The sequence below is a fragment of the Camponotus vicinus genome, unplaced genomic scaffold (genome assembly GCF_025532165.1).
Source record: "Camponotus vicinus isolate PSW18456_S1 unplaced genomic scaffold, iyCamVici1.0 SCAF_8, whole genome shotgun sequence".
Taxonomy (NCBI): domain Eukaryota; kingdom Metazoa; phylum Arthropoda; class Insecta; order Hymenoptera; family Formicidae; genus Camponotus; species Camponotus vicinus.
In genome coordinates, this window is record NW_028141980.1 from 16184529 (window position 1) to 16206621 (window position 22093).

Genomic DNA, 22093 nt, shown 5'->3' on the forward strand with positions numbered 1-22093 from the left:
TTTTCCCGCCCACCCGTTAGATGCGACTCTCGCGCGCTGCACTCTCCAACCCTCCCTCGCGTCGCATCTCCCCGTTCATTCTTCTTCCACTCCTCCCCGTAGGTTCCTACGAACGATTCCGTCTCGCTTCTTCTCCTTCTCATCGCTCGCCCTCTCTCTCGTTGCACAAAGTTGCAACCTGTAGCCGTCTCTCTCGCTCCTACTCATCCTTCTCTCCCTCCCCCACTATACCGTCGGCTTCCCACCCCGGCTTTCTTGTCCCTACCAAGTCGCCGAGCCACCCACCTAGTTCTACGCCACTCTCGAGTACCCTTCGCGCGTCTCTCTTTCGCGCTGCGAGAGTATTCCCTCGGCCCTCCTTGTCGCACCCACGCCCTCCGTGTCTCTCTCTCTCCATCGCCCTCGCTCTCCCTCGCTCTCGCGTGTCACGCTGTCGGCGATCGGCGCGCCAAAGTGCGGCGACAGGCGTCGCGAATTCGCTTCTCGCGACTTCGGCTCCACTCGGTCGGTCCCGAGCGCCGGCCGGAGGAATTCGCCAGTATGCGCCGCGCTGCCTTGCCGGCAAGTTGTACGTAGTGGTATAGGTTTCCTTTCCTCTCATCTCTGCCGTCTACGAAAGTGCGAGTAGTCGTCGTTCCTTCGAGTCGCAGTGCGAACGATCTAGCGGGTCCTCCTCCTCCTTTTTCGCCGAGCGAGGAAAAGACGCCGACAACTGTCATCTCACGCATCCCGGAGGATTCGCCACGTGTACGAGAAGCGCGAGATCGAGATCGAGCTCGCGAGGTATCCGCCCCCGCCGAGCGACAGGCTCGCCGGCTCGATCCGAGGATTCGAGGGTGATCGATGAGAGATACCGAGGAAAACGATCCATCGAGAGAAACGAGGCCAGCAAAGGTCACCGTCAACGCGATCACGCCATCGGCGAGCTCGAGCGAAAATCGCGTCGCCTGTCGGACACGGGGAGGATCACGCCGTGATCAGCAGCCATCATCGTCAGTGACGACGTAGAAGAGTAGATTCGCTCGCTCGTGCTGGCGGGCCAAGTTCCTATCAAAACATGGCCACGTGACCCCCGGACGGCACGGCTTGTAAACACAGATTGACCACGTGGTCTGCTCCCGCTCTCCGCCACGTCGCGCGCCTATCATCGTTTCTCTCTCTTCGCACCGCTGCTTCCACTCTACCGTCTCTCTCTGCCTCTCTCTCTTTCTCTCTCTCTCTTTCACTCGCTCGCTCGCTCGCTCGTTTCTCCTCCCGCTACCGCCGTTATCGCCGTCATCGTCGCCGTCGCCGTGGTTCTCCTTCTACGACTCTCTCGCGCGCAGAACACCGGAATCCTCAGTTGGTTCATCGCCGCCGCCAGTCGCACGTGAGGGCACGATCGAGAGCACGACCGCTCCCCGCGAACTCGTCGCTCGGCTCCGATCCGCGCCTTCCATTGTGGCCGCGTCGTTCGCCAGCCGTTCGATCCCGGTCGTCCGATCGGCTCCTTTGGTGGTGATGTGTTGAGGAATCCCAGTGAGAGAACAAGTAGCGGCAACGCGCATTAAGTTGACTCGAACGAGCGCCGAGGACGTACGAAGGCCACGTACATATATGTATATCTAGAGTGATAGTGCGACCGAAACGCAATCTGGATCGTCCCCCTCGCGCGCGAACGAGCTCCCTCGGTGTCGATCTATCTCGCTGCAGTCTCGAGCGTCCCGGATCCCGATCGGATTCTCACCGGAGCGCAATATGATGGATTCGGTTCCGGTCTCGGCTACGGGGTCGATGACCCCGTCGCAGCAACAGCAACAGCAGCAGCAGCAGCAAGCGCAGAAGAAGGGGGTCTCCTTTGAGTTCTCGACGTCGCCGGACCTGGAGACCGGCTTCGAGCCGCAGACCAGAGCGCGCTCCAACACCTGGCCGTTGCCGCGACCCGAGGGGTACGTGGAGGGCAACGCGCCCGCCGCCAAGGAGGGCGCCGAGGGCGGCACGCCACCCCATCAGACGCAGCTGGGTCAGGGCGGTCTCCTGACGGTGAAGAAGAACTCGTCGAGAAGGAACGCCTGGGGCAACCTCAGCTACGCCGACCTCATCACCCAGGCCATCACCAGCGCGCCCGATCAGCGGCTCACTCTCTCGCAGATCTACGAGTGGATGGTCCAGAACGTCTCCTACTTCAAGGACAAGGGCGATAACAACAGTAGCGCCGGCTGGAAGGTAAGCGAAGACGCTCTTTCCTACACGAATGCTTTAGCTTCTAGCTCTAGAAGAATTCGCTCTTCTCGAGGATGAGATCGCGTGACCTTCTCAAGTTCTCCGACCTCTGAAGGGAAGTTTCGAAAAGCTACGCGTGGCTCCGAGATAATTCGTGAACCGATACGCAAATGACCGCGGTAAGATGTAAAGTCCGACAAGTTAATTTCGTATTAATGATTCTTTTTTATAATAACTCACAGCCTTATCTCATCGTCTGTCGTTCGGTCGGGGCGTTCTTGTTTTTCGTCTTGGCGCAAATGCGCAATAAAATTTTCCTAAAACGATGACTCACGTGAAACGCGCGATAAAAACACTAAAAAAGTCTACGCGTTCCTTCCTCGAGTCGAGAATTTCATTTAATGCAAGAACCGCGCGATTTTTATCACGGGTAACCCGAGTTAAGTTCCCGGGCTAAGAGAGTGCGCGAGCCACGAATGCGAGCCCAAGTCTCTCACCGGGAGAGTCACGTTTACAGTGGTATAAAAACTTCCGTTCTGTATGGAAACAATTGTGACACGCGACAGTGCGAAGGTTATACCTGCGAGAATTCATCCGGCAGGAATTCATGCGCACGTAACGATTTTTTTGATGATTCACGTCGCGATTACATTACGAACGGACGTTTCAGACGGCGGAGCCTTTAGCCTTCGGAAGCGATTCTATTTTATTTAATAATTTTTTTTCTTTCAACGCACTTTATAAATCATACGCGAGCTTTTAATAATTTTCAATTATTAGGCTGACCATCTTTCGTCGATTAATCCTTCTATAATTCCCGTTGATTGTCCCCCGATCGCCAAGATATTACTCATAAATTCTTATTTTTTTAATTAATGGAAACAATGAGTATATCTCAAGTAGCTTGGAATTACGCTTTATCGTTGATAAGAAGGAGCTTCTATCTAGATGATAAAGAAAGGATAGTAATAAGTACACATGAAATGTCTCTTTCAACGGGAATCAAATCTATTTACATAAATTGCATACGCACGTCGTAAAAACTTAAAAATTTTATGATTATATCGCATTATATGATCTTTGGAGGAAAATAAAGTCATCACGCAGACATGACGAAAAGCATAACTGATTATTACACGAGTAAAACGGAATTTAAATTAAATTATAGACTTATAAATCATGAATTCATGATTAATAACGGAATAGCTCGGATGAACGACAGTTGATCTTTTAATGAAATTAAACAAATGTAACGAGAATACGAGTCGAACAAAATGTTAGAACTGTGAGGCGGGTGTTTATGTTAAACTATTGAGCGCGGCGCACATAATTAAAACGTTAATAATGTATTATAGCGTTTACAATTATAAAGCTCGAGCTTCTGGGTCGGCGAGTTCGACGTTACACGTTACGTATGACCGGCGAGATATCTCGTTTTCGTGTTTCGTTACACTGTTCACTAATTAGTCATCAACATTTCGAAGTAATTCAATCTTGAAAACTTGCAGTTGCGCGTGTGCAATCGTTAATAGTCTTCTGCGTAAATTACGTTTCTCGACGTGCGAACTTGCCTCGTTGCAACGACACTTTAAACAGCTAGGAAAAGAAAAAAAAATTGTTCAACCTGAACGAATATTCGTCATTTTTTTTGCATCTTTAATTTTACACTTACGTCATTTCTTAATCATCTTTTATAATTTTTAATATTTTAGTAGAGAAAGAAAGAGAGAGAATTTTTAGATTTACATTTTTTAAAATTAAATATAATAGTTAAATTAAGGTAAAAATTATACAAATAGTTTATTATTTTTATCTTATTTTATATTATTTATCTTATTTTATATTATTTAAGATCTTTCACAATTCATGGAGAGATGGAGACATGTATTCGCCAATTATAATATTTTTATATTAATTAATATCTTTTTGTTAAAATGAAAAAGTAAAAGATTCGAGTTAATCATTCATAGCGTTTATTTTATTATGAAAAAGTAAAAGATTCGAATTAATCATTCATAGCATTTAATTATTATAAAAAGTTTAAGAAACTGTAGCGAACTTTTTTGCTACCCGCATTCGCGGATTGATACTATTAGTACTTGAAATATACAGGGATATTATATAAAAGAAATAAATCAATATTACCGCAAGAAATTGTATATATATATGTATATTTCCAACTGTGTACGCATGATTAAAGTAAAGATATGTTTTGACGAATTGAAGTTGTTTTGACACGTGTGAAGGAAGTTATTGCAATTCTTATCGAGAGCTAATAGCGTTCCAAGTTTAAGGACCTCTCGTAATTCTTGAACGCCTAACGCACCAATTGTCATGATAAATGTGTTTTTCTTTCATATTTTCCTCTCGCTCTCGGCTCTCCGTTATTTAAATGAAATACTTGACAAAATCGCCGTCGTTAAGGACACCTTTGGTCGCTCAATTATCGCGTGTCGAGCCGAGGCGTCAAACTCGCGACAAGAATCCGCGCTAAAAATCCACGGAGGCGACGGTCGCATCCGCAAACTTGCGGATGCAAGTCGCGCAGAGCGACGGCTGCAGCTGTGGCATGCAGTCACGTGGCGCAGATATTTATATGTGTGTGTGTGTGTGTGTGTGTATATTTTTTTTTATTTAAATGATATTAAAATAGAATTAAAAAAATATTTTTTTAAATTTACGAATCTTTAAATATACATATTTTATATAATATATAAAAAATCCACATATATATATTTTTTAAAAATTCAAAAAATTACGGAAAACTTATAAATGAAAAAAAAATATATATATATACATATATTTTCTTGTCTTCTGTGTTTCCCGCGCGCATACGGGAATGCATACCGATGGGAAATGGCAGGGCGGGAAGAGTTTAAGGCTCGTTCGCACCGTCGTTCATTCGCGCGATTGTCGTCGTCGGCAACGCCGTCGCTGCCACTGCTGCGGCCATCATCATCGACGTCACGCCGGGTCGAAGTACACGCATAAATCGATGCCGCCGGACGGACAATCGTTGTCGCTCGTTTCGCTCTCTACAGACGACGTTACGGCGCGCATTATTTATGCGCGGCTTGTGTGCGGCACGCGAAAACGCCTCGACGAAAGTTCAGGGATACGCGTTCCGAGAACCGAGGAAAAGGAAGAGATTCTTCGTCTCCTGTGCCTAGTTATTTCCACGCGTTATTTCGTTCCTCCGGATGCCTCATCGGTCATCGGCGGATCATGACGTCGGAAATGAGGGAATCGTGAGGAATCTTGTATAAGGCTCGTGACCGATGACCGTGAGTCCTCCTCTCTTCAACATCATCGGGAATACGGTTGCATTTACATAACCGACATTAACGAGATGTAGATGTCATGAGTGGAACTTATTCATGAAGCGCCCGTCTTATCGCCCTTTTTATATCAAGGTCCTTCTGCACTTATATATATATGTGCACTTATCTCACGTGCGCGCTATTAATTATGTTGCTACAAATTATATATAGTTACTTATGGTAACATTGTTGTAACTCGAGTAACGAGCGCAATAATTGGTGCTCTCTCCGGCGTGCAATCGCGCCTCCGCTCGTCGAGAAATTTTATTAGCTCGCGCGCGATAACGACGGACGATGTGTGTCTTGTCTCGTCTCGTCTCGTCTCGTCTCGTCTCGTCTCGGCGTGATGTGAATTCAACTTTACGCGTGAATCGGTCAGACCTTCGTCAGACGTGATCGACGACTCGCCAGGTGCGAGACATCCCAGGACGCGAACGCAGATTTGCTCATCAGTTTTAATTGCCCAACTGCTCGCGAGAGTTAAAAGAACTGGGAAAAGCGTACGATTCAATTTACAAATTACAACCTGTAACGAACGATGCGTTGTAGCCATATGCTCTATAAGAGACACAAGAGAGAGAGAGATGGGGGACTGAGAGGATTCACAGTCTTCTGCTAGGATGTGAAAATCCTTGACCTATCGTTGGATAGAGCCTAATTCTCTTCCCCCCTCCTTTTTATATAGGAGGTATGGAATTCTAGCGCGTTAGAGAAGAGGTGTCGAGGAGCTAAAAGGTCACTCATCCGTCTGGTTTGAAGACCAACGCTGACTGGCGCCCATCATTACAAAGCTCTCTCTCTCTCTGCCCCCTGTTCTCTCCTTCCCCGTCCCTTTCCCTGATCGCCGGTCTCTCTCAGTATCATCCTTCCATGACGATTAGAGAGGGCGAGCTCTAACGATCGACAGCGAGCTCGACTGAGAATGTCCGACCTTCTCAGTTTCTTCGCGATATCTCCTCACGTTGTTACGGCACGGTAAATACTGGAACGTTATCGGTCAGTGAAATCAGAACGCCACGGAGGATCCTGGACTCTCTACGAGATCGTTATCGCCGAATTATCTCCGGTTTCTTGGGGAAAGAGAGAAAGAGAGAGGGAGACTCGACCTGGAGCGTAGGAGCTCCTCGACTTTATCTTTTCACGCGGCGCATTGTCTGATAATTAAAATTGTCATGGTCGTTAAATCCAAGGTGTGGACTTTGGGACTAGTTTGTGATATCAAAGCTATTTGTATATCGCTCGCAAAAGTCGCACGAAGGAATAATATTTTTCGGATAAACAGCGCGTATAATTTTTCCTCGACGTCAAACGACAATCGTGGTCAAATTCTAATTTTTTCGCTCGACAATTTTACATACGAAAGAATTAATATTACATGAGAGACTATTAATTTCGTCGCGTGTCATAATGAGGGATTTCCAAGGAAATGTAGTCCGATTGATATTTTAAATAGGACTAATTATGGCAATTGTTGAGCCCGGAAAAAATTATAAATGCACTTGGATAGCTTCATGGTGTTCTGATTTCCCTGAACAACGCCTTGCGTGACAGTATCTCACGCGAAGTTACCTTGTAACTCTGACGTCGTTGTTTCGCAATTAGTGCGATAAGCACTGTCGACATGAAACAGTGATATATTGTGCGAATATAAAATAGAGAGGCGATTCGCAATCTTCAAATAAAGTAGGAATCCGCTTGACGGGAAGCGATAAAAATTTTCACGTCAAGATGATAGAAGATTCTGTGCCGGTAATTGATTTAAAGTAACACAGATATTCCTGTAAGCACGCACATTTCGCAGACGTTACATTACGTACGTTTATATTTACGGTTGTTGCGTAAACGCGTCGAAATAGTTTCGTCAAGATACGATAGGCGCATCAAATATATCGAAGGTGATTAATCGTAAACGATAATGGGATACTGGCGGCGTAAAATAGATACGAGCGACGTCGAACTGCTAGTCCCCCGGTTCTACTGTTCCACGATTTGATTCGATAATTGTGACGGTCCCGATACGGATTGAGTTGCATTAAAACGAGGCATAAAGACAGTAATCGACCATATAAACTTTTAACGAGAGATCATCGACTTAATGAAAAGCAGTCGCCGCTTCCTAATATTTCCGTCGGGCCGGCTCGAAGGATTGATTGCAAATCATTCTACGGAACGAAGCACATATTAGACTTTGTGTATTATCTGATACATAATTACGAAAAATTTACAAAAAGCGAAATATAAAATATACTCCCGCATAAAATAACGCTCATAAAAATTTAAATGGTGATAATTGCCTAATTAACTAGCGGCTAAAATAATCAAATTAATTTAGCTAAAATTAGAAATAAGAATTAAGAAAATAATTATTAATTAAGAAGATAGAATGAAAGTAAAAGATGAAATAATAGAGATAAGAAAAACAGATATATATCTTTATCTTACGTTTATTATTTCACTTTTTATTTCTATTCTACTTTTGTAATAATGATCTTCTTAATTCTTATTTTCAATTTTAGTTAGATTAATTTGGTTATTTTAACCGCCTAGTTAATTATCACAATTCAATTTTTTATAAGTGCTACTTTATGTTTTATTATGTAAAACATTCATTATAATTATCGCCCATTGTAATTATTACTGAGAGAGTTTTTGTTTTAAAAGAAGAATAATTTGTTAAATGAATCTCTCGGATAATTGTGAGTAAAATTTTGCAAAATTTGTAAAAAAACTTGGTACGATTCGAGATGCGTGTATCGTCTCGTATCCCGCGCGTGAACAAATTAGTGGGAGCGTAAATCATGCAAAATCGCAAGCGCGCGGCACAAAGTGCCATAATCGACGGAGCGAAAAATTCACTCCGCAACTCCGAGTTTTTCCACGGAAAAGCGCGCGTTTTATCACGCAGTCATTAAGCGAGGGTTAACGGCGCAATTAGCGTGAATCGCCGGCAGACCGCCCAACGCGTTTCGAAAATTACTCGCGTTATAGAGTGTAATCTTACCGGATCGGAGGATCAAAATTTCCAAACGTAAATTACGTTATTGAAAATTTTTTTCGAAATATCGATCTTCGCTCAGCAAAATTGATTTTCAAATTTTTTTCTCCCTCGAATTTATCAAATATTTTAGTTTAGATTAGAACTCTTTCTAAAGACATTATTAAGAAATTTAAAAAATTAGTGAATATATTTTACCATTCTATTAAGAAATTTAAAAAATGTATTAAGAAATTAAATTTTATTATTAAGAAATTGGAAGCTGCCATTAAGTTGTTATTAAGAAATTTAAAAAATTATTTAAATGAATAAATTTGATCATTTACATTTTTCTGAAGCTGGTATACCTTGTCAACTTTGAAAACTTTCAAATAAAATGAAAATCGGAGATAAAATCTTTTAAATAAAATAAAATCAAAGTAAAATCAGTTAAATAAAAAAAAAGGAAAATAAAATCCACACACGTTTACGAGCATCATTTTCCTATTCTCGAGCACGCGTTCTCGATACACTAGCCCCAAAATTCCTTTCCTCGATACGCAGTGCGTATTTCGAGTCGTAGACGCGCTCGGTTGAGTTTAAAGGAGGCTTTCCGCGTTATTTTTGCACGACCGGCGTCGTTGCCGCGTCTCTCTTTCGCCGATCATTCTCTCTTCCAGTTACACTCTCCACGATCCTCTCTCGTCTCTCTTCCATTCTCACTCTGTCTCTTTCCTTTCCGTTTCGGCCTCCGTGTGCGATCTTGCGACGCTACCATGTTGCCAATATCGTCATCTCGAGATCATCTGTTCCCCCGCCCACTTTCTGGGCCCGGTGCGATCAGGACCAGTAAAAGTTTCCATCGGGAATCCTACATTCATCAGTTCCTCGGACTCGTTTCGACACGACGGTCCAATCCATTAATTCCCTCTTGCATCATTTCATATTTCGTTGAGGACAATTTTTTGAGAAGAGAGGTGAAACGTTTTCTAAACGTTAGTTGCAATATAAAGTTTGTTTTTATACTCTAATCTCATTGTAATTATAAAATATAAAATCACACACGATATATTACGGTTATAATTTAATTATATTAACACATGACAATAAATTATCATAAAAACAGCAGCAATATGGAACTTTTTTCATGTTTCACTTATATATTTTATATTCGTTCATCACTGTAATTATTAATTCATTATCGAATATTATGTTTATTTCCAAGTAATCGGAAAATTATATATCGGAGAAAGTATGACGAATTTTTTCTCTCTATCGAAATTGTGCCTGGAAGGTAATATAAAGAAATGTATATAATAAAGTAAAAAAAGAGAGGTTCCTTCACACAGGGTTATCAAATGCAATTTTATCGCATTTTTTATATTTATATCAAAAAGATAAGTATTCACACATTTTATATCAAAAAGATAAGTATTCACACATTTTATATCAAAAAGATAAGTATTCACACGTTTAAATGATCTTTACAAAAATATCATTTTTGATTTTGGATAAAGAATTATAAATATTTAGATTTGCATATTTTGTATGTCTAAGACTCTGGATCACTCTGGATAAATTATTTTATTAACTGTTATAATTAATTATTATAATTATTATTTAGAGTTCTTAGAGATTTTATGTATATATTTGTATATATAATTATTGTGTAATTAAATATATATTATATAAAATTTATCGACATACTTGTAGACTGAGAGAAAACGCGATCCGTGACGTATTCGGTCGAGCGGCGAGACTCGCCGTATCGAAAGTATACATCCGTCTTCTTCTTTGAAACTGTAGCTGTCAGTGTCTCGAGGTTCCATGGTCAACACTCTATTCACCTTGCCTGGAGCAAGGCTGCGATTCTCTCGCCGGTAAATTGCGACAGAATCATGTCGGCTGCGCTTTACAACCGCACTTCTCGATTCCGCTCTTCTGCTACAGCTCGCGACATCGCAGAGAATCCGCCTTTCTCCCGGTAAAATTTCTCGCCCGGAGCGATTTTCTCGATAACTCTTGGAGCGTTTCGTTCGTGCGCGAGACGACTCTTCTTTACGGTAAATCTGAATGCCACCGATCGAGCTAGGAATCGACCACGAGTTCTGAATTTTATGAAAGACCGGCCGGTCAATAAATAGCGTGACGGATTCATATTCATGAATTTGCAATTTCTTATTCGCAGACGCGCAAAAAATTTTTGTTATTTAATTTTATACGTACACACATGTACAGAATGTCATTTAACGTTTCCGGAATTTTAAACGAGGCTCTATTGATGAGAGAATGGAATTTTGACCGATTTGTCTCTTAACTTTTTCTTTCTCTTTTTGACATTTAACTTAAAACGCGCACGCAAGTCTACTTACAAATACTGTTAAGGTTGACTCGTGTCGAAACTAAATATAGAATCGTATTTCGTAATCCTTTCGCGCACTTTTAAATCTTAATTCCTAAACTTTCCTCTTGTTTCTCGAAAGCAATCGATACCTTGACATTTTCGCCGAGAGAGAAAATTAAGTTATTGGAGAAAAAAGATGCCTCCGTACTTTAATTATAAAAAAATTTTAATTCGTGTCGCTGTGATATTTAAATGTCGAATATTCAAGAAAAGGGGTCTCGCGAGAAACGGCGATGACGTACCGTCGCCTTCTGAAATGAGGAAAAATTTGAACGATCGAATCGGCGTCCTCGACATTTCGCAGACGGATTGTCGTCCCGCGAGTCGTCATCCTGCCGCGTGATCGAAACGGATGCGTATTCTCACGGCGACGGTGTATTCCGGTGGCGCGCTTCCTCTCGCACGCTCTTCTCCTCTTGAGAAAACGCGCGCGCGAGGAGGAGTCGCGTGTTGCATGCGCGCCGATCGGCGCTCGCGCGTTCCACGCGGTGACGTAACGCGCGCGGCGGACACACGCGCGGATATATAATGCACAACTGCGCTCCTCTCACGTAACGTACCCTTGACTCTCCTAATGAGTATCGCACATTCGTTACGTACGTTGCGCTTCATGGAACGGATATATCTACGCGCACGCGGACGAGCGAGTTGCGGCCGCGAATTAGCGCGAACGCGCCGAGTAATATCCACATGCGGCACGTATGATCCAATGCCACGGTGAAGATCGCCGATTGAGTGCCTCGTCGCGATCCGCGTGGATATTTCCAGGTCGTAATAATATTTTCTCGTTTCAACGTAGCGTCGATTATCGTAGTGTTACGAATTGCAAGACTGATTGTGGAAACTGTCTGATTGATATGTTTTTAAAAGTCTAACTCGTGCTTCGTCAAAGAGATAATATTATAATAGACACTTGTAAGATTTAAATGTTTATTATAATGTTAGAAACTGCAGGATTAAATTATATAAAATTTTATACCTTCATTACTATTTTTCTAGAATTTTATAATTCGCTCTTTTAGTTCATTTATCAACATACTTAAGATTGTCAAAATTGAGGCGAGATTTATCACGAATTATTTAAAGATTGAAATGTTTATTATAATATATATATATAATTATTGAAAGATTAAAATGTTTATTATAATAAGATTTAGTTTATTCAGTTTATTATTTTAAGATTTCAGTTTATTATTTTAAGATTTAAATGTTTATTATAATGTTAGAAATTGCGGGATTAAATTATATAAAACTGTGTACCTTCTATTACTACTTTTCTAGAATTTTAATTCGTTTTTATCAACATACTTAAAATTGTCAAAATTGAGGCGAGATTTATCACGAATTATGCAAAGATTGAAATGTTTATTATAATATATTATAATTATTCAAAGATTAAAATGTTTATTACAATATTATAAATATTAATAGTAAGATTGAATAAAATTATGCACTCTCCTATTATTCTTTTAAAATTTTAATTTACAGTACATTTATTAAGATACAAGATCGTCAAAATTAAAACGAGATGATATCATGAGTTATTAAAGATATTGAGATATTTATTATAATATGTTATAATTATTCAAGAATTAAAATATTTATTTTTTATAATGTTATAAATATCGTAAAACTGGATAAAACTGTGCACTCTTCTATTATTATTTTTTGAGAATTTTAATTCGCAGTCCATTTATTAAAATACTAAAGCAAGCTCGTCAAAATTGAGATTTATCATGAATTATTCAAAGATTAAAATGTTTATTATAATGTTATAAATTGTAAGATTGAATTATAAAACTATGCACTGTCTTATTACTGTTTTTCTAGAATGATAATCCGAGGTTCAATAAAAATGCTAAAACAAGATCATCAAAGTTGAGATAAGATTTATCAGAAACTGAAATAGATTGAAATGTTTATTATAAATTGTAAGATTGAATTACAAAAGTATGCACTATCCTATTATTATTTTTCCAGAATATTAATTCGAAGTCGATTATCAAAATGCTAATCATCAAAGTTGAGATAAGATTTATCGCGAATTATTCAAAAATAAATTAAAGCATTTATTATAAGCATTTATTATAAGTATATATTATAATGTTATTAATATATTATAAAATGTTATTAATATATTATAAATTTTGTAAAACTAGATTATAAAACTATGCACAGTCTTATTATATTATATATCTATTTCTTTAGAATCTATTTCTTTAGAATATATCTATATATCTATTTCTTTAGAATATAATCCGAGATTCGGTAAAAATGTTAAAAGATCATCGAAGTTGAGATAAAATTTATCGGGAATAGTTCAGAAATAGATTAAAGTATTTATCATAAATTGTAAGACTGGGTTATGAAACTATGCACTGTCCTATTACTATTTTTCTAGAATATCACTCGTAGTTCAATGATTAAAATACTAAAACAAAACATCGTCACAGCCGAGATTTATTAAGGAATTGTTCAAAAATAGATTCAGGAAGACGGCTTTTTTGACACGCTCCAGGTGTAACTATCTTAGACTTTGAATAATTGTAAAAAAATGAAAAGAAGAGAGCTTTGAAATGGAGATGTTACCGTCCGCAACATAATTAGCATGTTTCTTTATATGTGCATATAAAAAAGCACTGATCGCTTTATAACTATCTCATTATACGCAGTTTTATTTAATCTCTCCATCTTATTTCCGGTAGTGTTCTTTATGATACGTATGCTTGCCACGGTAAGACCTGATTATTATACTTAAGTGGCTGCCATCCATATTTCTGAAACGCGACGGAGCTTTACGAATGTTTCGCGTACGTTTTTAGTTACTTTGAATAATGATCGGCAGTAGCGTAATTATAATCTGTAGTGTAAAGACTCCCCGGGAGATCAGCATAGGTCACCTCGTCATGGCTGATCCCCAAAGGGTCACGGCACCAAACTTCAGATAATCGTAACGAATAAAGATTCGCTGACCAATGAAATCCTCGATGCGCGCTGCGAAGAAACACGCGACGATTTGTAAAATGTGATGTGTACAAAATGACATCGCGATATATATATTTATACGAATCGTGAATTCAAACGCGCGTGTAATTTTCAAACGAGAATAAGTGCCGATATAAATGTTATGTAACGCGTATTTCTCACAGTCGCGTCGCGCGTCCTGTCAGCTGTTACGAAAAAGACGATGCTAATCTTTTATAATGTTTCTATAATCGATAGTGCAGGATATTATGTGATGATCAAGATTATGCAATTATGCAGAATTATGATTCGTAGAAGGATACTCGATTGTGTAGGTTTTACTCTTACACGTTACTTTCAATCAAACATGATTACGATAATATAAATGTTTATATTTAATCGAAAAAAAGAGATTTACGCGTATAAAATAAATTAATATTCCCCGGCTAAGTAATTGGCGAAGCAAGGCAAGTGAACACTAAATTACGCAATAACAGTTAAAGTTTTATAATGATGATATTTCTCCCTTCAAGTTTATTATCTTATAAAGTTTATTAAAAAGCGCAGCAGACTTTCTTTCTCTCGTATTTTCTTTTAAATTTGATATTTGAGGTGGACGTGTAATTTTAAGAAACAATGTCATTTTTTTAAATATGTACATCTATATATCTACATCTGTGTGTATGTACATCTATATGTATATATTTTTCCGCTCTTACTTTTCTCAGTAAATATTTTGTAAAATAAAATGTATTTTTTAAATTGTAGTGTAAAAAAAGGAAAAGACATTTTCTCTTCGTATGATGTACGATTATCGAATTATTATATAATTAATGTTACACATATACATACATGCATATATATATTTACATTATATATATTTATATTTTTCCTATATTTGAAAAAAATGTATTTTATTTAACAAAATATTTGCGTGCACTGGAAAAAGCAGCTGTCTATTTACAATTTATAAAACATGTAAAAAAGAAGAATTTCAAAATCACTCTTTACGGATGCCACCTGATATAAACATCATTACACCAAGAGAGGATCTAATTCAAGCAAGTTCCCGCTAACACAAAAATCTATTTCTTACTCCGACTATTTTCACGTGGAAACTTCCGTCTCTCTGTCAAATATGGAAACTTCGTTTATCACTTCTGGAGACGAAATGGCGAGAGGTGAGGTGAGGTGAGGAGGAGAAGGCAGCGCGTCCTCGGCGGTGTGTTTCATACTTCTATACGATGCATCTGTACCAATTGGTGTCCGGCCCCCCTCCGATTCTCGAGGCACTGACCTCTCGTGCCATTTAACCGCCCTTCTCCACCAAACCGATCTCTCCCTCCTTTCGCGACGACCAAGTCCAAGCATCATCGTCTTCGTCATTCCTGCCGCGTCCCTAATTTTTTTTTTTTTTTCATTAAATTCGATCCGACGATCCACGGCCTCTGTGTCGTCATCTCTTATCTTTTCCTCTGACGCGATAGCGCTCGATACATACGTTATTCTCCATCCGCATATGACGGTATATGCTCGTTACACGCTCGTTGCACTCGCGTTCCGGAATCTGCGAGTGTACGCTGTGTGATGCGGCAGAGAAGATATAAATTTTCCGATACGAATTTTTTTCGTTATAAAAGGCTTTAATCATTTTCACGGGAATGCAAAAAAAAAAGTTATTTCGATTCCTGCGAAATATTTAGTTAATATTTACGGCACATTCTGCCGTTTGTAATATAATATGAGAGTTGCATGTTTGTTATCATTCGTAGGAATAATTTTTTTTTCTAAAATGGCGATACATCGAGTATAATATTGCATGTCGATCAGAATTATATTTGCATACATAGCAATTTTTTCAAATTTATTCAAATATATATATATGAAAAAAAATTGCATTATAAATGAAATGTTGAATTAATAATTTCCTCATTAGCGTATAAAAATTCAATGTCGGCAGTAACTTATCCTTTTATTAGTTTACATAAAAAGATCCAATGTTTGAAGATGCATATACTTAAGTTTCCTTTTTAGATGCATTGTATGTAAAAGAGTAACAATTGATAATTGATCGCTCAAGAACGTGATATCTCTCGAGGCAATTACAAAATTAAAACGTTAGAGCCTTTTCGATGCAACACCGTCACCCGGCAACGCGACATGTCTATTTTCAAAGTTGTAGCTCATTTCACTAAGATATGGGCGTGTCTTATTCCACTATACTAATAAAGGGTCGTCTACTCCGCGCGCGATGTCATACTGACACGTGTGGTCAGATAGGAGCTAGACAAACGTGTCGTGTGCTCGAATTACATGTCGTGGAACCGATGATACCCGATAGTCTGATCTGTCCATTTCTATGATTTATTCTTCGAGACTGAATAAAGCAAGGGCGTTGCATCCTAATTCATTTATTTCCTCTTGACGAAAATAAATAATGTTACAGATCGCGCGATACAAAAAAAAATACAAAAAAAATGCGCGTCGTTTCTCGTTCCGAGACTACCATACATATTTGGAGACAAGTTGGAAAGAGAGAGAGAGAGAGAGAGAGAGAGAGAAACGCCAGAGAAGTGAAATGGAGGAAGTCCGCGACATTTTAAATAAATGCAGTTTACATAACGATGTACACGTGCAAATCACCTTTGCTCTCGACGTGTATTTCCACGAGAAATATTACTGCCGCGAGGCTCGCGTGCACTTTCCGCGTCATTCTAATTAAGTTTTTCCTTGCGTTTCCCGTCCGACGTAAAGGGAAAACGCGTCCTTTCGCGGGATACGCTCTTCTCTCTTAAACTATGGGTAAACGAAAAAAAATATATATATTTTTTAGAAATAAATTAAATGAGAAATTAATTATGTCAAAAGTATCTCTCGGTTCATCTCAAGTACTTACAAATCATGCAGAAAAAAATAATAGTACACTGAGAAAAAAATCTGGTTGCATTAATTAGAATTCTGGTAGATTCAACCAGTATGTCTGTTGGAAAATGGACCAGAATTCTTGTAGGAATTACCAGATGATTCTGATTAATTTCTTCCTGTTAAATTTACCAAATTTTCTGGTTAATAATACTAAACTCACCAGCACCAAGGCGTCTAAAATTTTTTCCATCTAATTTCAAAAGTCTGTTTAATATTCTGAATTCCAACAAGATTATTGGATAAATTCAATCCAGATTATTGAATAAATTATTTTAAATTCAGTTTGTTAGAAATTAAACTGATAAAACAGTGATGCAAGAAGAGGATGCAGCTCAAGCACACACAATCAGAGAGCTAGCGCCCTCTTTCTGGCACTACTGCTCGTAAGAGAATAAAAATATACCTTGGATTTAATGTTAATACTAGTTCTTTATAAACATTTCATGGCAAATATTGAATACGAGTTAAGTTAAGAGTGGCTCGCCGCCTAGCGGCAAGCAAAGAAGTTAATGTAACAAGATATTTTATAGATTCAACCAGAAAATATTAACCAGATCCTTATAGTAAAATCTATTAAACGTTCTAGTTATAAAAAATCAAGTCTTATCATGATAACTAGAAATTCTTGTTTGATTTAACCAAAATGCCTTCAATCATATACGTCTTGTTGGTACAATCAAACGATTTTTCTCAGTGTACGATATTTTTGTAACATATTTTTCCTCACACGTATGTATAAATGTAGTAAAATATTTCCTAATGTAAAACGATATGCATACACGTGTAAAACAGAATGGATATAATGGGATTGCGGATAATTACGAAAAATTCTTACGGCACATAGGCCTTGATAACGAATGAACGTGATGGATGTGAAAAGAGCCGAATAGTAAAGCCGAATCCTTTCATTTCTACTTCTCTTTTTCATGCAGAAAACGATGTTACCATACTGTTGAATCTTTAGTTTCAAAAAATGTATATATCCGAGAATATATGTATATGTGATCGCTTTTTTTCCTCCTTTTCATCCCTTGTATATACACAATGCATAGGTGGTTATATTCCGTGATTTTTCGAAAGAACGACAGTAACGTTAATACGGAACAAAGCTATTAACGGTTTATATGAAGGTAGAGTGTTCAAAAGAATTCACAAAGCATTAATTAATTTAGCCCTTTAACTTTAAATATTAATTAATTAATTTCTTTGAGCTTGATGCTTCTTTTTCGATTAGCGAAACTTTGTAATTATTTTTTCGTATTTTAATTCATTATTGTACGATTTATAATTCATATTAATAATTAGCGGACAGATGATACAATTTTTGAATTTAAAGGTAATTAACTAACTAAATAACTTAAGTAGATTATTATATATAAATTGTTATTTTATTATATAGGAGAAATATAAGAATATATAATGTAGAAACCATATTATAGATATAGTGATGGATAAAAATATAAATGATGGAAATATAGAATAACATTTGAGTTTCTCATATTTTTTGCAAAATAAAGAGAAACGTAAAGCTTGTAAAACGAAATAAAATCTCTCATATTAACAGCAGGAACCTCTAAATTTTCGTGCTCTTGACATGGAAATTATACGCATGTCTTAAATTTATTTTGATTATGAAATTCGAAACTTGTTTGTCATTCTTCTGCTAATTATTAATTATGCGAATTGTAATACACAAATCATATAGTAATAAGTTAAAATAATTACAAAATTTTGCTAATCGAAAAAGAAACAGCACAAGTTCAAACAGTTAAATTAACTAGAATTTAAAAACAACTAAATTAATTAATCCTCTATATTTTTGCATCGTAATTGAATATTTGATCAAAGTGCGTAATAAAAAATTTTTCTATTTTGTATTTTTGCATCGTAAATAGTTAAGCATTTCGCTAAAATGCATGGCAATAAAATTTTTTCATTTTTGGTCGTGTGTCGATTCGTCCCCCGCTTCCGCAGGAAAAATGGACATCGGCGGTAAGATCCGCTTATCTCTCGACTATATTGGAACCCGATATTGCCGCAATTGGAAGGAAACTTTACGAAAGATTCTGATAAGGATTTTTGGGCGATTTTTGGCGAAAGGATTACTTGAAATATATTGTGTCATATCGCAAATTTATCCAGAGTATCGAGATACCATCTCGAAGGACAAAGTTGATTAACTTTAGAAACGAGATTTCGTTGAACGTCATTTTATTTCGCTATCATGACAAAATATCAAAACGCTGACATTTTTGGCACTTGTGTGTGCTACTGATACAACAATTTGATATTTATTTTTAAAATAATTTTTATTTTGACGTGTGTGTGTGTATTGTATATGTGCGTATATAACTGGCTAATATTATATTATCTTTATGTCGTTCAGCTGAATGTTAATACAAGTGTGGATAAATTCATATAATGTGAGGAGAGGGGAATAACGTACATAATCTTTAATATAATTCATATGATAGCAATAGCTGAAAATTCGTTCCTTCTATTTAAAATAAATTTATTAAAAGAAAAATATATGAAAAAATAACACGTAATGTTTAAAAAAATAATCACGTACTGATTATCTTTAATGTCTGTAATATTTGTCTGAATTATGAATTATTATTTTTAATTTTTTCATTTTTCAACAATGATATTTGATAACGAATAATATTATATATTATAGAGATTATAATTTTTGATATAATATTACACTTGTGTATGTGTGTGTATAATAATAATTCTATTGAATAATATATACGACATGTCAAATCAATGACAGGTGTTGCTAAATAAATATTAACAGTTACATCGCATATTTGTACAAGATTTTCAAAGTGTCATATACTCGCGTCAGCGTAACCACTCAGATTGCAGTTTTGCTTCTCTCATTCTTATTTTTTTTTTCAAGCCTCTGATTGCAGAGTCTGCGAAACTCCAAAAGTCTGTGAACTTTCCAGATATGTGATAACGTGATTTTAAAGTAAACAAATTATTGTCTTTTTTGCGGTGACTATCTTTTTGCGATTAACTACAAGCATGATGACCAGTTTTATTTTCTACACAGTCTCGTGTTCCGATTTAACAACTTTTGAACGGGAAAAAGAAGCTTTGGACACACACGGCGGAAAAAGGATTTCGTAGCGTAAGGAGAACAATTGTACAAATATAATTAAATGTTGATCTTAGAAAAAGTCTGCGACACACACGCTTATCACGGATTATCGCGCGATTATATTAAAGATGTCTGGAAGATGTCATTTGTACAAGTTTCTTTAGTTGAGCATTTTAAAATCGCGATTCTGATCCATTTTCTGTAAGTGTGAGCGAGCGAAAGAGAACTGTACAACATTTTAACACCAAGATAAATAATTTATGGACTGATATGTTTTTTTTAATGGAAAAATTTTATAATATTGTAGAGAGGGAAATAATTTTAATATTTCAATTTTTTATACTTTAATATTTAATATTTTAATGTTAATATTTTAATATCGCGATAATAAAAAATTATATTGCGCATATTATTTCTTCAAAAAATTGTGAAATATAACTTTGATGCATTATAATAATAATTTTCATTGCTATTTTTTTATAAATAAATATAAATCTGTGAATCGAAATAATTTGATAAGAGCTACATCACACAGTAAAATAGAAATAACAATGTAGACGTGTATTTATTGTGTGGAAGGATTTTTTTTCAAAATCCACGCTTATGAAAGCAATGCCAAATCAACGAGAAATCGCGAATACAATCGAACGAGTCGCTTTTATCTTGATTCATATTGTAGAAAGTAACTTATCAATATGAAGTGTCCGGCTTTCGTTTTCCTCATTCGCAGCTGACAGAGTTGCTTCGTATATATAAAGTCATTTTTCTTAAAAGATAAAACTAATGCAATCACATTTGTGAATCGCACTTGTTTTAAAAAAGATATATATTATTATATCTTAAAAAAAAGACATATTATTATGATATATATATTTCAGAGTCTAAATTTTTTTATTATTCAGTTTACGAAAGATCCGAGAACTGCTGCGCACTTGAAACGTTACGTTTTGTCAACAGTGCGAATTTGTCAGAGGAAAGGATTAATCACCGATTAGCAGCGGAATCGAGACGAGAGACAAAAAAAGATATATATAATGAGACAGTAAACACTTATCTAGGCTACGCAAATCGATGTTATCCTCGATACACGTCCCACGTGAATCTACTCATATGACAAGCGATACAGGCGATTTATTATTCACGTGAGTAATAAATAAATTCATAGACGCGCGGGGGAGGAGGGGGGGAAACTGCACACCACGTTTCTTTTCTCCCGTTGCAGACGTTGCAACGTGCGAGTGTTTAAATGCTGCAGATGTGTAATCCACAAACACATACATATATTTTTATTTCATTTTTTATATCTTATACTGTATCTATAAAATTGGATCTAAATTATTTTGCATTTCTTTTATTCAGCCAGCGAGATCTACGGTCATCTCTTTGAGAATCAAAAATTAAATCCACGTGTTGATATTCTGCATACCAAGCATCTTTTACATAAAATTTGCCTCTCTTATTCCTTCGGTTCAAGCATATTTTGACTTTTATTCAATACCTTACTCCGATTTTTTTTTTCAACTCAAACAGAGGTCTTTCGCGCAACCGACAGTGCTTGGAGCCTGGACTCTTCTCCGTCGTTGATACGCGAGGCGCATCAACGATCGTTCTCCTTAATTAGTAGTAGTCACGGGACCTGGCAGACACCTCGTGCCAACCGCGCAGAGTAGTCCCCGACTACTTGCCAAGACTGTACGCAACTGTGTCGGAGCTGGTGCGCAGTATGCTTAGCACCACTACTAGCAACAGCAACAACGGCAGAGTCGGGACGCACACAGAGCGATGGACCAATCGTCGCGTGCGACGCGAGGGGCACGACCGGCTTCCAGCTCTCTCGCAGTCCGCGTCGCAATTCGCGTCGGACACGATCGCAATACACGCACCTCGCCTTCTGCGGTTTCTCTCTCTCTCTCTCCCTCTTTCTCCGGCGTCGCCAATCGTGTTTTCGTGACGTCCCATGCCGGCCGTCAAAGTCCCCGGGGTCAAAGTCAACCGCAAACACACCGTCCCGCGCGAAGAATGCTTTCTTGTCGAAAGACAGACGCGAAAGGGACTCTCTCGGTCGGGTCCCGAACCGCACATCCGTTCAGGGTTGAATCGCACGTTTTATTGGCCACACAGGAGAATTTATTGTCCTTAGATTCTAATCGAAGGCGTGACATTTTGAAGAAGATGACTAAAAAATATAATTGAAA

The 22093-nt window shown here is 37.8% G+C and overlaps 2 protein-coding genes across 6 annotated transcripts in view; one reads left to right on the forward strand and one right to left on the reverse strand.

The window, feature by feature from the left end:
• Positions 1-22093, reverse strand: part of Gukh (NHS actin remodeling regulator GUK-holder) — a 259977-nt gene that overhangs the window by 89919 nt on the left and 147965 nt on the right. The gene's annotated exons all lie outside the window — the stretch shown is intronic.
• Foxo (forkhead box, sub-group O) overlaps positions 509-22093 on the forward strand; it is a 163695-nt gene continuing 142110 nt past the window's right edge. For 2 of the 4 annotated variants that reach the window (XM_083107243.1, XM_083107244.1), the window contains exon 1: positions 513-2205. In XM_083107243.1, coding sequence (XP_082963369.1) covers positions 1738-2205 — 468 coding nt within the window. In that variant the 5' untranslated portion in view covers positions 513-1737. Of the gene's footprint in view, positions 2206-22093 lie in introns of all 4 variants that reach the window. The other 2 variants (XM_083107242.1, XM_083107241.1) reach the window with 2 other exon arrangements.